At 38.1% G+C, this 16,444-nt stretch overlaps 1 protein-coding gene across 1 annotated transcript in view; it reads right to left on the bottom strand.

Moving 5' to 3' along the window:
- Nucleotides 1-424: 424 nt before the first annotated feature.
- Nucleotides 425-16,444, bottom strand: part of LOC131901268 (sulfotransferase 2A1-like) — a 54,295-nt gene continuing 38,275 nt past the window's right edge. Inside the window, exons 5-6 of the mRNA XM_059252481.1 lie at nucleotides 4,959-5,136; nucleotides 425-537 (exon numbers count right to left, since the gene is read on the bottom strand). Coding sequence (XP_059108464.1) covers nucleotides 425-537; nucleotides 4,959-5,136 — 291 coding nt within the window. The remainder of the gene's footprint in view (nucleotides 538-4,958; nucleotides 5,137-16,444) is intronic.

Raw genomic sequence — 16,444 nt, 5'->3', positions numbered from 1 at the left:
ATAAAAGAAGCAAATATTTGATGACTCAAGACTCCAAGATTCACAGCTGGAGAGATGATGCTGAGGTCAAGAAAACTGCACTGACCTTATTGAGGACCTGAGTTCAGTTCCAAGACACAAAGCAGGTAGCTTATAGCAATATATAACTATAAATCCATGGGAACCAATGAGCTCTTGTGACCTCTGAAGGTACTATAGACAAAAATATGGGGACACACACACACACACACACACACACACACACACACACACAAAACAGCTACCTCCACTACTATTACCACTCCTAATACTTCTACCACTTAATATCTAAAAAAAAACTCTAAAATTCAATAACAGACTTTATTCTGTGACAACACTCAGTAATTAACATATACAAGAACAGGAAAATAAATACCACTCTTTATATATAAATAAATTTAACAATTTATTCCCATGGAAACAACCCTGAAGGGAAACCGGCCATTTTCTCCTGGAATACTTCATCAAAGGCTTCAGCTTGGGCTACTGTAAAGTGATTCTTCCAGTCCCCAGCCATGCCTAGAAAATGTGAAGCAGATACATAGTTGGGTTAATGATGATCTCAACACTGCTCTCAGTCTTTCCTTCACATGCTTTTACCATCTGCTTGACAAGAACCACAAAGTTAGTAAAGTAGAAGTACCAGTGACTTCCTGGAGAATATATCTTATTCTCTTGAAATAATATACATCAATCTTCTAAGTCTGTGGTGATAATGTAACCCCTTATTCTTTCTCATCATATCAGCTATATACTCTAATAGCTTCCACACTAGCTCTACCTTTTAGATGTTGAGATTATTCCTGCTTCCCACTACACCTGCATCCATCACACTGTCCAACTACTCAACAGAGTTTCTTATTTCAATTATCCAAACAGATTTCAATTGTTCTTTCTTAATTTTAGTGTACACTTTTAAAAGTTCTATAAAACATGCAAGCAATTTTTAAAAGATCTTTAAAATTAAGTTTAATTGTATGTGTGTAGATATACATGAATGCAGGTTCCTGCAGAGCTTTAAGGCATAGGATCCCTTAAGCTGTGAGCTATATGCCAATTATCTTGATGCTTTCATCAGATGCAAGAGACCCAGATACTGCCAGCTGAGAACATTCCAAGATTTCTGTTTTCAATCACCATGGTGTCTGGTGATGCATGAAGACATACATGATCTTTTCACCAGACTTTGGTTGTCACCACTCCTTTCTAGTATGTCTTTAGTTTTGACATTAAAGATGACAAATTGTCCATCTCTATTATTGAATTGTGTGTTCCTTTTTTGTAGAATGCTGATGTCTTCCATGTACTCACTTCTTGTTCTTTGGTTTCCTAATTTATGCAACTGTGAACACCTCTTTCTATCTTCCCTTCATGTAGTATTCTGCAGGCCCCATCCTTGCTGTCTTTATTTCATAACTCTCAAATTTTGATGAATTTTCTTTTTGTAAAGATGCCTCAAATATGTATCTAATATATTTAAACTGTAAAATGTTTTTTTCATCAGCAAAGGCTTCATTCATCAAATAATAACAGACACATAGAACATACTCAGTATGGAATTGTTGAAAGCTTTTATGAATGAGGAAGGAAGGTACTGGCCTTGTTTTCATTTTGCAGAAGAGGAAAAATTAGTCCTTGAGATGATACACAGATTGATAGTGATGGATATAGACTTGAAGCCAAAAAGACTGATAGCAGAAGTCATGCTATTCCTAATTACGTTGTATTTCTTATGTATCATTTAAGTTAACTTCACATTCCCAGTGGTATTATTAAAGAAAATATATGCTGTTCAAAATTAAATGGTAATTATTGGTACACCATATTCAAATAATATGCCATTAATTGATATGAGTATAAGAGTGTCATCTGTTAAGATGGGAATCTATCGGTATCCATTGCTACTCTCACGTTTGTTATTTACTTCATTATTGGAATAAATTTCTTTATTGTTTCCCATAGCACCCCTGGCTCTTCATAAGCCAGACTGGATGCTGAGCTACCAGAATCTCAGTCAATTCAATGTCTACCCACATTGATTGAATCAGCCCAGATGAGAGAAGCATGTATTTGCAGGTACAGACATGAAGTTGTAAGCCAAATTATATCAAAATCCTGAGCACATTATAAGCATATATTTCTCTTCATGTGTTCATCTTAAAAATCTCTTCAAACTCTGGTGTGTCGGGGGACAGGATAACCCTAATTTTTGGTGGCTTAAGTCTTGTTGGAAAGGAACTTCCTCATAGTTATGGATGCTGCCAGTCTCACAAACGTTTGTTGTCCAGTCTTTCCCGATTTTTTATTGGCCTGCAGATAGTAGGCTTCATTCTAGGTCTTCTTCCCTCTGTGTCTCAGATTAATGCCTTCTAAGGACATGAGTGAAAATGATTAATGGCTCAAGCATTCTATTTAGGAAACATCCAATATGAAGTATTGAGTTCCAAAACCTATTAAGTTTATCAGAAGATATTTTCTTCCACATGTCTTCATTGTGACAATGTCGAATGACTATCTCTCTAGTCTGCGGTATCTAAATATGGAATCATAATGATCAAAGTTGTTTGTACATAATTATTACTTGAAGCTTAAAACCAAATTCATCCCACCAAGTCAAATAACTGAGTCTCCCAGGTAAAGAGTAGCTCTTCAGAGGCAAGAAAAGGAATTTTTCTTGGATCCTGAGAAGATCAACTAAAGGACAGTGAAAATAGGTCTAGAGAATTCCTCCCACTTAAGGTCAGTATAGCAGTTAGCAAAGCTTTTCATGCATTATGATTTAGGGAATTAAGTATCTACTGGTAAGTAATTCAATTAATTTTAGAATTAATCTTTGATCACTCATACCTTCAATTTAAAAAAAAAAAGGAACCAACCTGATGTAGGAATTGAAAAGACCAACATTATGCTCAAGCATCTTATTCTTTTAAAAGTATTTCCCAGATATCCATCTCAGCAAACTCTATTTATGAAGTCATGAATCAGGGTGACGTAAATAATAAAGTTGGTCTCCCCCTTCAATGACCTGGTTTCCAGTGGGACTCATGGCTTATATTTTTGGTTGTGAGCCTAGCCTTTAATGGATGAGCTATCCCTCCAGCCCAACTCATGGCTTATAATGAGTGTGAGTACAAGAAAAATCCCCACAGTAAAAAGTATCTTCTAATGTAGAAGAAATGGATGTCATATATAGTCACTACAATAAATTACAAAGGACTTACAGAGTCACATCATTTTTTTTGACAGAAATAACATATATAATACACAAAAAATACAATCTTTTGGAAGAGACTTAACTACAATTCCCTTGTGGTCTCATCCTAGAAGAGTCTACATGGAAAAAAGGAAATGACAGATATCTTCACAGAATTGTGTCCTTAATTCTATTGCATCAGCTCAAGTGTGTTTCTGACAAAACTTTTTTTTGTTGTTTTTTATTTTTTGAGACAGCGTGTCTCTGTGTAGCTTTGTGCCTTTCCTGGAACTCACTTTGGAGACCAGGCTGGCCTCAAACTCACAGAGATGTGCCTGGCTCTGCCTCCCAAGTGCTGGAATTAAAGGCGTACACCGCCGCCGCCGCCACCACCACCACCACCCGGCCTGACAAAACTTTTACATGTAACTTTTACATGTTAGTTCCCATAGCCTTTCCCTATTAAACAAGCCACTTCATTCCTTTTGGCTTTCATTAAAGCCTTTTATGTATACATACTGTTTTGCTTTGGCCAAATTCGGATTCATTGCAAGAAATCCAAGAATGGGTAACTTCTCTTCTTATGTGGTACCTTCAGTTCTAGTGCAGACAACTCTGTCTCCATAGAGTCTGGAGCACAGCAGTCTGAGGTTATCTGTCAAAAGTAGTGGATTCTCCAAAGGTCTCAGTCCATAGTATATAGATGACCATATTTTTGAGGTGACATGTATGTGTGCTCAAATCTGAGCCCAAACTTCCTCTTGTGAGGACACTAGGAGTATTGGTTTAAATGCAATCTGGTAACCACTTTAACTTACTTCTCTATATGTATACTTCTGATGTCTTTATGTTCTATGACATGATCCTTATAATCTAGGTAGAGGAGGATTGGAGGTTAAGGCTGAAGCCTGTAAATTATTAGAAGAAGAAAATTAAACCCATAAAACATAACTCTCCACTTGCTGCATGTATACCCATGTTCTTTACTTGTCCCCAAAGACCTGACATCTGATTCATTCCTTCTTCAATGCCAAGTCCCACCTCACTAATTATTTGCTAACTAGTTAAAGGTGACACTCGAGGTGTGATTCTTTCTGGCAAAGTTGTTCCTTAACTTTACAGCTATTAAACCATACCCTCAATCTGCACCAAGCATAGAGAGATAGCACAGACATAGAGAAGATGTATATTCCCATTCCTGGAGAGGCATTCAGAACAAACTGAGTAGCCCTGACCCTGAAGAAATCTCATTTTAAGTTAATAAACATCATCAGATTGTAATATTGGTAAATAATTTGCTCAGTCTTTATGGGGTCTATTCTCACCCTAGTGTGGGACAGCAATCTTGACATGTTCAACATCTTTTCCAGCCATGAATGGAAGTTTTTCTGTGGTTATCATCCCAGGTATATGTTTGGCCCTATGCACTACATGTTTTCTTTAGATTTTTATGATATAAGAATCCTTACCAGACCTCATTGCAACATGTCTACCCTTTTGTTTTCCATTTAGGGTATTGGACACAACCATTTGCAAACCCAAGATGCTCAGCCAGAATAAATCAATTTTTTCAGAGCTACTGAAGCCTACATCATCACCATGGAATGACTAATCTTAAGGTCTGTGAGAAACTATGATATGATGAGCAATGACTTCTGAAACATTCCCAACTTTTTCTTAGAGTCTTTTTAAAACACCAAGCCCTTCACATGTTCTGACATCATTTAAAGCTCAAAAATTTCTTCACCTTTTCTCAAGAGAACCAAATCATTAGCAGCCACATTTTTTGTCAGGAGACTGAAATTGGACATTTTATTTTCCTTCATGGCTTGGAAGGAGCTGTACTTGAGTACCATATCCAGCTCATCTGGCTCTAATCTTTTTCCTAGGAAGTCACAAATCTTCTTTATAGTGCTCTTTGTGTCCTAAAAGAAGAAGAAACAAAAATGAAGGTAATCAACAGAAAGCTCTGAGAGAACAGATGCAGAGATGGGAACTATGGATGGAGGGTGAAAAGGGACATGAAGGAAGAAATGGCAATGTTAAATGAGAAAACACTAAAAAGGTTTTAGGAAAGGTACAGGCAATGTAGACAGAGTAGGAAACCCACAGCATTTGTATATTGTATGGGCTTGCAATGTGGCTGATCTTGCAGCCCTAAAAGACAGAGGCTGAAATTTCTTCTAGGGAGGGGAGGATATTAGAGACAGTGTCTCATAACTAATGCTGTTCTCAAACTTACTTCAAAGTGGATGAAGTCCTTGAACATCTGATCCTCCTGCTTTTATCTCTGTAGTGATGTATTCACAGGTGTGTGACAACCCACCTACTAAATGCACTGGGGTCTTTATTCTTGAGAAGTGTCTCAGTATAGGGCCCTGTCTCATGGGATGGATGTTGATCTGGAGAACAGACTGACTTCAAACTTAAAGAGATCAGAGATCCACAAACATGCCTTTGGCACCTAAGTGCTGGCATTAAAGGTGTGCCCCACCATACTCAATCTGCCCTGTGGTGTTCAAAGATACTTATAGAAATAATTCTAGACAATTATCCTTGAGAAAAAAGTCAATGTGCACAAAGAATTTGAGAGAGGTTAATGTTTACACCATGTAATATTGTATCCTATGGGTAAATGAGAATAATATAGTTTTACACTTTCATAAGACTGATAATAATTATTACTTGGGGGTACTTCTCTAGATGAAATTCTAAGCAGTCTAATTAAATAAGAAACACAGAGCCAAATACAGGGATGAAAGCTTTAGAAAGCTATCATAAAGCTAGTAATAGCCAACAACTAACTTTAGCTCATCATGATGCCGTAGCTTCCCAAGAGAACCAGCTTCTTCTTGTCTAACCTGCACTTTTATTGCCTTGCTCTTCTGCCTTCTCATTGGCTCTTAGCCCAGCCACCTCACTTTCTCATCACTGCCTGTCTACACAGACCTCCAGGTCTCTATGGTTGGCACTGGAATTAAAGGTGTGTGTCACTGTCTTTTGCTGAGTCCTTGAACACACAGAGACTCTGCCTGCCATGTGATTGGATTAAGGGCATGTGCTACCACTGCCTGACTTCTGTTTATGGCTGGCTATGACCTCTGATCTCCAGGCAAACTTTATTTATTAGCATAAATATAAAATATCATCATATTTCAGCACAAATAAAATATCACCACATACTTCTGGGAGACAATAGTTTTGAGTTTTACCTCATGTTCTAATTCAGATGGGCATTACATTCACAGATATCTTACTTCAGATATGTGTAGCTTGAGTTTTCCTGCCTGGCCCACCGTCAGGACAAATCTCTATCACCTGCCAGTCCCACAGCCTCAGACCCGACCAAGTAAACAGAGACTTATATTGGTTACAAACTGTATGGCCGTGGCAGGCTTCTTGTTAACTGTTCTTACAGCTTAAATTAATCCATTTCCATTAATCTATACCTTGCCACATGGCTCATGGCTTACCGGCATCTTCACATGCTGTTTGTCATCATGGCGGCTGGCAGTGTCTCTCTGACTCAGCCTTCCACTTTCCAGCTTTATTCTCCTCCTTGTCCTGCCTACACTTCCTGCCTAGCCAATGGCCAATCAGTGTTTTATTTATTGACTAATTAGCAACACATTTGCCATACGGAACATCCCACAGCAGATATGCATATCCTGGAATTACAACTGTGCACTGTCACAAGTGGGTTAATATTAGAAAATAGTCACAAGAAGGCACAATCTTCGATTGTGCTTTGAATTCCAGTTCTTTTCCTGGGTATCTTAATGTATCATTGTCTCAAAACTTTTATTATATATTTAATATTAGAATCAGTTAATAATACATGGGAAGGTAAGCAGCTATGTCAAGAACAGAAAACAAATATGTTGAATGGTTTGACAGAAAACTTATGGGAAACTGCACTACAATGCAACAGAGATATCTGAGCAAGGAAGTTTCCTGAGGAATATTGAATTTTATGATGAGAAAGTAAAAGATTTTCCAAAAGACAAAAGAGTCTTTAGTATTGCTACTTATGTGGAAACTTTCTGTTCCTGGATGACAATATTAAGAGATCAAATTCCTTTTGAATATTCCAATTTTCCTGTTTTTCTTGCTCCTTAATATTTTTCATTAAGAATTATTTTTTGACTACTGCCAGGGAAGCAGGTAGGCTGACTGCAGATTTTTACCTTTCACTGTGTTCTTCCAGATCCAATTCCCCAGTCTCATGCCCAGTTATGCCACAGAAAATCTGTGGCAACTCCCCCCACTCACCTAGAATGGATTCCACAGACCTTCTAACCTCATTCCTCCAATTCATTGTACTATCCCAATATCCAACTCCAACAGGCCCTCTTTGGGGAACCAAAGACCACTCTGGCCAGGGAAGAGGTAAGCTAACTACAGATCTTCACCTCCCCCTCATTCCTTTAAGACCAATTGTCCAGCCTTTCTACCAGCTCTGTAGCAGAACACCGGTTTAGCCACCCACATCCCTAGTGGATCTCCAAGATACCTCGTAACATTCCAACACCAATGCATTGATTTGTTCCACACTTCAACTCCATCATGCATTTCCTGGGAACCCACAGAACAAGCTGGGCATGGAAGCAGTTACACTAAATGCAAATCTTCACATCTCTATTTGCTCCTTCAAGTCCAGTCTCCTAGTCTCATTCCCAGTTCTGTGTAGAACAGGTGCTACAGTCTCCCTCCTACAAATGTCCCTGTCTCATATTGATAACACAAGTCTTAAGTTCCAGAATTCCTTCTTCCTTCACATTGTTTTGTCCTAGCAAATCCTGTAAGCACCGACAGGCCACCCTAACCAGGGAAGTAAATAGGCTGACTGTAGATCTTCATTTCTTCCTCCATTCTTCCAAGTCCATCCCTTAATCTCTCAAAAGCTTTATATTGAACTTCTGCTGTGGCCTGACCTCACTCAGTGGCCACATTCTCAGGTTACTAACTAAGCAGCTCCTGTGGAAAACTCTGCTCTCTTCCCTCTTATGAAGCTTCTAATGACTTCCTCCTAGGTGATCCCCATTCCTAAGTGTCAGCTTTCTATATCTGGAAACATTTAACCTGGAACTCCCAGTGTCCACATCTATCAGGATCCCAGAATAATTTCCTACAAGGCAACACACAGCCACCACACTCTCCTAAGTACCAGGCAGAGCAACAAAAAATTAGGAAGGAGGAACCAACCCAACAAAGACAAGACCAGATATCACCACCTAGAATTATAGTTTTCCCAATCCCAGATGCTTAGATGCCAACCTAAAAGTACAGTTAATAACATCCAAGACAGTGTGTTTTCGGTAGAGCCCAGCAACCATACTACAACAGGCACTGAGTAATTCAACATAGCTGCAGAACAAGAAAATGACCATAAAATAGCATGCATGGAGATGATAGAGGTCCTTAAAGAGGGAAAAGAGTAAATCTCATAAAGAAATCTATGAAAACACAAACAGTGGAAGAAAATAAATAAACCATTCAATACCTTAAAGTAGAAATAAAATCAATAAAGAAAACCAAATTGAAAGAAATCTGCAAAAGAAAAACCAAGGAACTCAAACAGGAAGCTCAGATGTGTGATTCATGAATAGAATATAAGATATGGATGAGAGAATCTCAGACACTAAAGATAAAATAGAAGAAATGGATACATTTGTCAAAGAAAATGTTAAATATAAAAAATACCCATCACAAAACATGCAGGCTATCTGGGACAGTATGAACAGAACAAATCTAATAATAAGAAGAGAGGAAGAAGATGAAAACCCAGGTTAAAGGCACAGAAAATATTTTCAAAAAAATCATACAAGAAAATTTCTCTAACCTAAAGAAGAACATGCCTATCAAAGTGAAAGAAGCATACAGAACACCAAATAGGCTGAATAAATTAAGTGAGTCCCTACAGCACATAATAATTATAAAAAAATCTAGATATAGAGGGCAAATTATGTATAGATACCTATGTGCTTGAATGGTAAGATCATGTGGGGAGGGTGAAAGGAGAGAGACTTGGAGGAGGGACTATTAGGAGATACATCAAAAACTAAGGGACATTTGAGGGAACATATTCTACCCAATAGTAGTAACTTCTTTATATATATATATGAATGAATACACACAGACATATATGTATATATATATATGTACACACACACACACACATATATATATATACCATCTAAATAATATAATAATGGGGAAGATGGTGTCCTAAATGGTCATCTCTTGTCACCATAGACTTTTCTATTTCTGAGATTTGTTTACACCTAATTAAGTTGTTGGCCAAAGAGATCTCATGGGAACTCCTAACAACACAGGCTATAGATTGCTCTTCACACTGATAGCAAGGTACTGTTGCTGAAGACAACACCTTCATAACTCATTGAACATGGAGATGCTTGGCTGGTGACTACAAAGAGTTTTCATCCCTACTTTCTAGCATCTTTGCAACAGGAATGTACTTTGCATACCATCAAAAAAGAAATGTAAACATGAAGCCAGCCACAAACCCTTTGATCTACCAGGGTTTCTGCTGTAGTGCAATCTTTTTCTACATTATGAATCTGTATTATTCACATTGTTTAATAAAAAACTGACAGGCAGGTAGCTGGGCAGCAAGGTAAATGGGAAAGCCAAATTGAGAAGGATGGGAAAAAGAAGGTGGTGCCAGGAGAGCTGCCAGCCAACCACCCAGGAAGCAAGACATGCTAGAGGACAGGTAAAATGACAAGCCACCAGGCATTAATAGATTAATAGAAATGGGTTAATTTAAATGTAAAATTGAACTGATAACATGCCTAAGCTATCAGCTGAACATTTACAATTCATACTCAGCCTCAGATTCGGTTATTTGGGACTCGGAAGTTGCGATAGGAAATGTCCCTTTACATATGGTATTCAAATGTGTGGCTGAAATTTCCCCATAAAATCTGACAAAGCTTATAAAAGGCTCCTAGAGCCCCACCCCCTCCCCAAGATAACCATTCCATGTGGCACTAGAGACCGCTGGAGCCATAAGCCCACCCTGCACCACTTAGGAAATGGTAAGGCCCCATCTCCTGACTGTGCAGACCAGTTCTCTGACCCATAGAACCAGGGGATATGTTCCATGCCTCTCCCCTTACAGCTCAGACAGTACAGCCCTAGAGCCCTACTTGCCAATCCAATAATCCCCTGCAACACCAGTGACAACAGTAGCTATAAGCCCCCCCACCTCACCAATAGGGAACAAGTCGAGCCCCATCTCTGGACAGTGCAGACCAGGTCTCTAGACTCTAGGCCCTAGGGGCACATTCTGTGCCCCTCTCCCCAAGTCACTAGAGCCCCAGGAACAAGGGAGCCATATCTGCTCTCCCCCCTCTTCAAGCCAACCACACCCTGTGGCACCAGTAACCACTATAAGTGCACCCTGTACCAACTGGGAATAGCTACTCCCCAAGACAGAGCCCACTAGTGCCAACTGGATTAAGAGCTGCTCCCTGAGACACAGAGTCCAACAGCACCAATTGAACCAAGAGCTCCAGTTAGATCAAAAGTATCAGTTGGACCAAGAGAGTCTCCCTCAGACATAGACACTGCTTACACCGAGTTGAGGAAGAGACGTGTAGATGCAAATGCAAAAATACAGTCAACAACATAAATACCAACATGGCACCATCAGAACATAGTGGTTCCACATTAGCAAGACCTGAACATCCTAACACAGAAGAAGCAGAAGAAATTGATCTTGAAAATGACTTTAAGAAGATGATAGAGGCCATGAAAGATGAAATGACAAATTCCCCTAAAGAAATTGAGAAAAAGACAAAAAATTGGAAGAAATCAATTAATCCCTTAAAAAGAGGTAATAAAAAGCAATTAAACAGGGTTAGGACACAGTTCAAAATTTGAAAAATGAAATAGAGGCAACAAAAAAAGACAAATTGAGGGAATGCAGGAAATAGAAAAACTGAGTAAATGAATAGGAAACACAGATGCAAGCATAACCAACACAATGCAAAAGAAGGAAGAGAGAAACTCTGGCACTGAAGATATGATAGAGGAAATAGATTCATCAGTCAAGGAAAATACTAAAGCCGACAAACATATAACACAAAATTTCCCAGAAAATTGGGACAATATGAAAAGACCAAACCTAAGAATAATAGGGATAGAAAAAGGATACCAACTCAAAGGCACTGAAAATATTCAACAAATCATAGAAGAAACATTCCCAACCTAAAGAAGGAAATGCCTGTAAAGATACAAGAAGCTTACAAATTGCCAAATAGACTGGATCCAAAAAAAAAAAAATGTCCCCTTGCCACTTAATAATCAAGCCACTAAACATACAGACAAAAGAAAAAATAGTAAGAGCTGCAAAGGAAAAAAAGCCAAATAACATATAAAGGCACACACTTCAGAATAACACCTGACTTCTTAATGGAGACTCTAAAAGCCAGAAGGTCCTGGTCAGACATTATGCAGACACTAAGAGACCATGGATGCCAACACAGACTATTGAACTCAGCAAAACTCTCAATCGTCATAGAGTAAAGAAAATATTCCATGATAAATACATATTTAAACAATACCTATCTGCAAATCTGGCCCTTTAGAAAGCACAAGAAAAAAAATTCAAAACTAAGGAAGTTAGATACATCCATGAAAATACAGGCAAAGGATAATCCCATATCAACAAATACCAAAGAAGAGAAACACAACAGTATCAAAAAATAACAGGAATTAACAATCACTGGTTGTAGCATGAATCTTAGAGAGTCTTACTAATAAAATCAAACCCGAGGCCAGTTATTGGGGTTAATGCTGGTAGATCAGAGAGACAGAACGAGCCACAGCTATCTCACCTTGCCGGATCCTCAGCTGGTCTTGTTTCCTCAGACTGGAAGCTTCTGTGTCCTCATCCCAATGGCTTTCAGCTGAACTGTTGCTCGAAATCCTGAACGCTTAACCAGCCAAATGCTTAACCAGCCAAATGCTTAACCAGCCAAATGCCTAACCAGCTAAATGCTTCTCGTTTCTGGTCCTCACGCCTTATAAACCTTTCTGCTTTCTACCACCACTCCTTGGGATTAAAGACTGCTTTCTGGGATTAAAGGCATGAGTCACCATGCCTGGTTGTTTCCAATGCGGCCTTGAACTCACAGAGATCCACAGGGATTTCTGTCCCTGGAATGCTAGGATTAAAGGCATATGCTAACATTTTCTAGCCTAAGTATCTTGTAGCTTTTCTGTTCTCTGACCCCAGATAAGTTTATTAAGGTACACAATATTTTGGGGAAAACAAAACCACCTCATATAATCCCATATCAACAAATACCAAAGAAGAGAAACACAACAGTACCAAAAAATAACAGGAATTAACAATCACTGGTCATTAATATCTATGAATATTAGTGGTCTCAATTTGCCTATAAAAAAGTCACAGGCTAACAGAATGGATACGGAAACAGGGTATTTCCTTCTGCTGCATAAAAGAAACACACCTTGACTTCAAAGCCAGATACTACCTCAGAGTAAAAGGCTGGGAAGAGACTTGCCAATCAAATGGACTTAAGAAGCAAGGTGGTGTAGCTATTCTAATATCTAACAAAATATAATTCAAATTAAAATCATTCGAAAGAGATCGGGAAAGACACTACATATTTATCACAGAGAAAATCCATCAAGATTAAGTCTTAATTCTGAAAATTTATGCCCCAAACATTACTAAAGCTGAAATTGCACTTCAAACCCCACACACTAGTAGTTAGAGATTTCAACACCCCACTCTCACCACTGGATAGATATACCAGACTGGAACTTAACAGAGAAAGAAGGGACCTAACAAATTATGACTCAAATGGACTTAATAGATATCTACAGAATACTCTGCCCTAACAAAAAAGAATACACCTTCTTCTCAGCACCCCATGGAACCTTCTCTAAAATTGACCAGATAGTTGGTCACAAAGCAAATCTCAACAGATACATAAAAAATTAGAATAATCTCCTGTATTTTATAAGTCAACCATGATGGCTTAAAGTTAGAATTCAACAAAAGAAAAATTACAGAACTCTACAATCTCATGGAAATTGAATAATTCCCACTGAATAAACAATGTGTCAAGGAAGACATAAACAAAGAAATCAAAGATTTCCTAGAATTCAATGAAAATAAGAGTAAAAAATACCCAAACTTATGGGACACTATGAAAGCAGTGCTAAGAGGAAAATTCATAGCACTGAATGCCCACATAAAGAAGATGGAGCAATCTCACACTAGTGACTGACTAAATGGCACACCTGAAAGCTCTAGAACAAAACGAAGCAAACTCACCCAGGAGAAAAAAATACCAGGAAATAATCAAATTGAGGGCTGAAATCAACAAAGAGAACAATACAAAGAAACAATGAAACAACAAGTTGTTTCTTTAAGAAAATCAACAAGATAGACAAGCCCTTATCCAAATTAAATAAAAGAGAGAGAGAGAGAGAGAGAGAGAGAGAGAGAGAGAGAGAGAGAGAATGCAAATTAACAAAATCAGAAATGAAAAGGGAGACATTAACAACAGACATTGAGGAAATCCAGACAATTGTAACAACATCAGAAATGAAAAGGGAGACATTAATAACAGACATTGAGGAAATCCAGACAATTGTCAGGTCATACTTCAAAACCTGTACTCCACCTGAAAGAAATGGACAATTTTCTGGATAGGTACCACATACCAAAATAAAATCAGGACCAGATAAACAATTTAAATAGACCAATAATCTGTAAGGAAATAGAAACAATCAGTAAAAGTCTCTCAATCAAAGGGGAAAAAAAAACCCGGTCCATGTGGCTTCAGAACAGAATTCTACAAGATTTTCAAAGAAGAGCTAATACCAATATTCTTCAAATTGTTCCACACAACAGAAACAGAGCAACATTAACAAACTCTTTTTTATGAGGCTACAGTTGCTCTGATACCCAAACCACACAAAGATGCAACAAAGAAAGAGAATTACAGGCCAATCTCCCTTGTACACATTGATGCAAAAATACTCAATAAAATATTGGCAAACCTAATCCAAGAACACATGAAAAAATTATCCACCATAACCAAGTAGGCTTCATCTCAGAGATGCAAGGATATTTCAATATATGCAAATCTGTCAATGTAATACACCATATAAATAAACTTAAAAAAGAAAACCTCATGATCCTCTCATTAGATGCTGAACAAGCCTTCAACAAAATCCATCACTCTTCATGATAAAGGTCCTAAACAACATAAAGGCAATTTACAGCAAGCCAACAGCCAACATCAAATTAAATGGAGAGAAAATCTAACCGATTCCACTGAAATCAGGAACAAGGCAAGGCTGTCCACTCTCCCCATATTTATTCAACATAGCACTTGAAGTTTTAGCTAGAGCACTAAGACAACAAAACAAGATAAAAGGGATAGAAATTGGAAAGAGAGAAGTCAAACTTTCAATATTTGAAGATGATATGTGTACATAATTTACCCCAAAAATTCTGCCAGAGAACTCCTACAGCCCATAAACTCCTTCTGTAATGTGGCAGGATACAAGGTTAACTCAAAAAAAATCAGTAATGTTCCTATTATATACAAATAATAAATGGGCTGATAAAGAAATCAGAGAAGCATCACCCTTTGCAATAACCACAAATAATATAAAATATCTTGGGGTAACTCTAACTAAGCAAGTGAAGGACATGTATGACAAGAACTTTAAGTCTCTGAAGAAAGAAAGTGAAGAAGATGTCAGAAAATGGGAACACCTCTCATGCTCATGGATAGGCAGGATTAACATAGTAAAAATGGCAATCTTACCAAAAGCAATCTACAGATTCAGTGCAATCCCCATCAAAATCCCTACACAATTCCTCATAGATTTGGAAAGAACAATACTCAACTTCATATGGAAAAACAAAAAACTCAGAATAGCTAAAAGAATCCTGTACAATAGAGCTATAGCAATAAAAACAGCTTGGTACCAGCATAAAAACCAACATGTGGACAAATGGAATCTAATTGAAGACCCTGACATTAATCGGCACAACTATGAACACCTGAATGTTGACAAATAAGCCCAAACCATACAATGGGGAAAAAAGACATCTTCAACAAATGGTGCTGGCATAACTGAATGTCAACATGGAGAAGATTGCAAATAGATCCATATCTGTCACCACGCACAAAACTCAAGTCCAAGTGGATCAAAGACCTTAACATAAATCCAGTTACACTGAACTTGATAAAAGGGAAAGTAGGAAGAAGTCTTGCATGTATTAGCACAGGAGAGCACTTCCTAAATATAACACCAGCAGCACTGACACTGAGAACAACAATTAATATATGGGACCTCCTGAAACTTAGAAGCTTTTGTAGGGCAAAGGACACAGTCAATAAGACAAAATGACAGCCTATTGATTAAGAAAACTCTTCACCAACCCCATATCTGACAGAGGGCTGATCTCCAAAATATGTAAAGAACTCAAGAAACTAGACATCAAAATACCTAACAATTCAATTAGAAAATGGGCTACAGAGCTAAACAGAGAATTATCAACAGATTTATCTCAAATGGCCTAAAGACATTTAAGGAATTGCTCAACATCTTTAGTCATCAGGAAAATGCAAATAAAAATGACTATGAGATACCATGATCAAAAACGCTGATGACAGCTTATGTTGGAGAGGATGTGGAGGAAAGCAAACACTCCTCCACTGTTGGTGGGAGTGCAAACTTGTACAGCCACTCTGGAAATCAGTATGGTGGTTTCAAAGAAAATTGGGAATCAATCTTCTTTAAGACCCAGCTATAGCCTTCTTTCGCATATACTCAAGGAATGCTCAATCATACTACAAGGACACAACTATGTTCACAGCAGCATTGTTCATAATAGCCAGACCTAGAAACAACCTGGTGTCCCTCAAACAAAGAATGGATGAAGAAAATGTGGCACATACACACATTGGAGTACTACTCAGCAGTAAAAAACAATGACATCATGAAATTTGCAGGCAAATGTATGGAACTAGAAAATATCCTCCTGAGTGAGGTAACCTAGACTCAGAAGGACAAACATGGTATGTACTCACTCATATGTGGATACCAGATTTCAAGCAAAGGATATCTAGACTGCAACAGGCAACTCCAGGGAGGCTAGCCAGCAGGGAGGATTCTAGGAGGGATGCATGGATCACTCAGAGAAGAAGA

Source organism: Peromyscus eremicus, unplaced genomic scaffold (genome assembly GCF_949786415.1).
Source record: "Peromyscus eremicus unplaced genomic scaffold, PerEre_H2_v1 PerEre#2#unplaced_67, whole genome shotgun sequence".
Classification (NCBI taxonomy): Eukaryota; Metazoa; Chordata; class Mammalia; order Rodentia; family Cricetidae; genus Peromyscus; species Peromyscus eremicus.
This window is presented reverse-complemented; position numbering and strand designations above follow the sequence as displayed.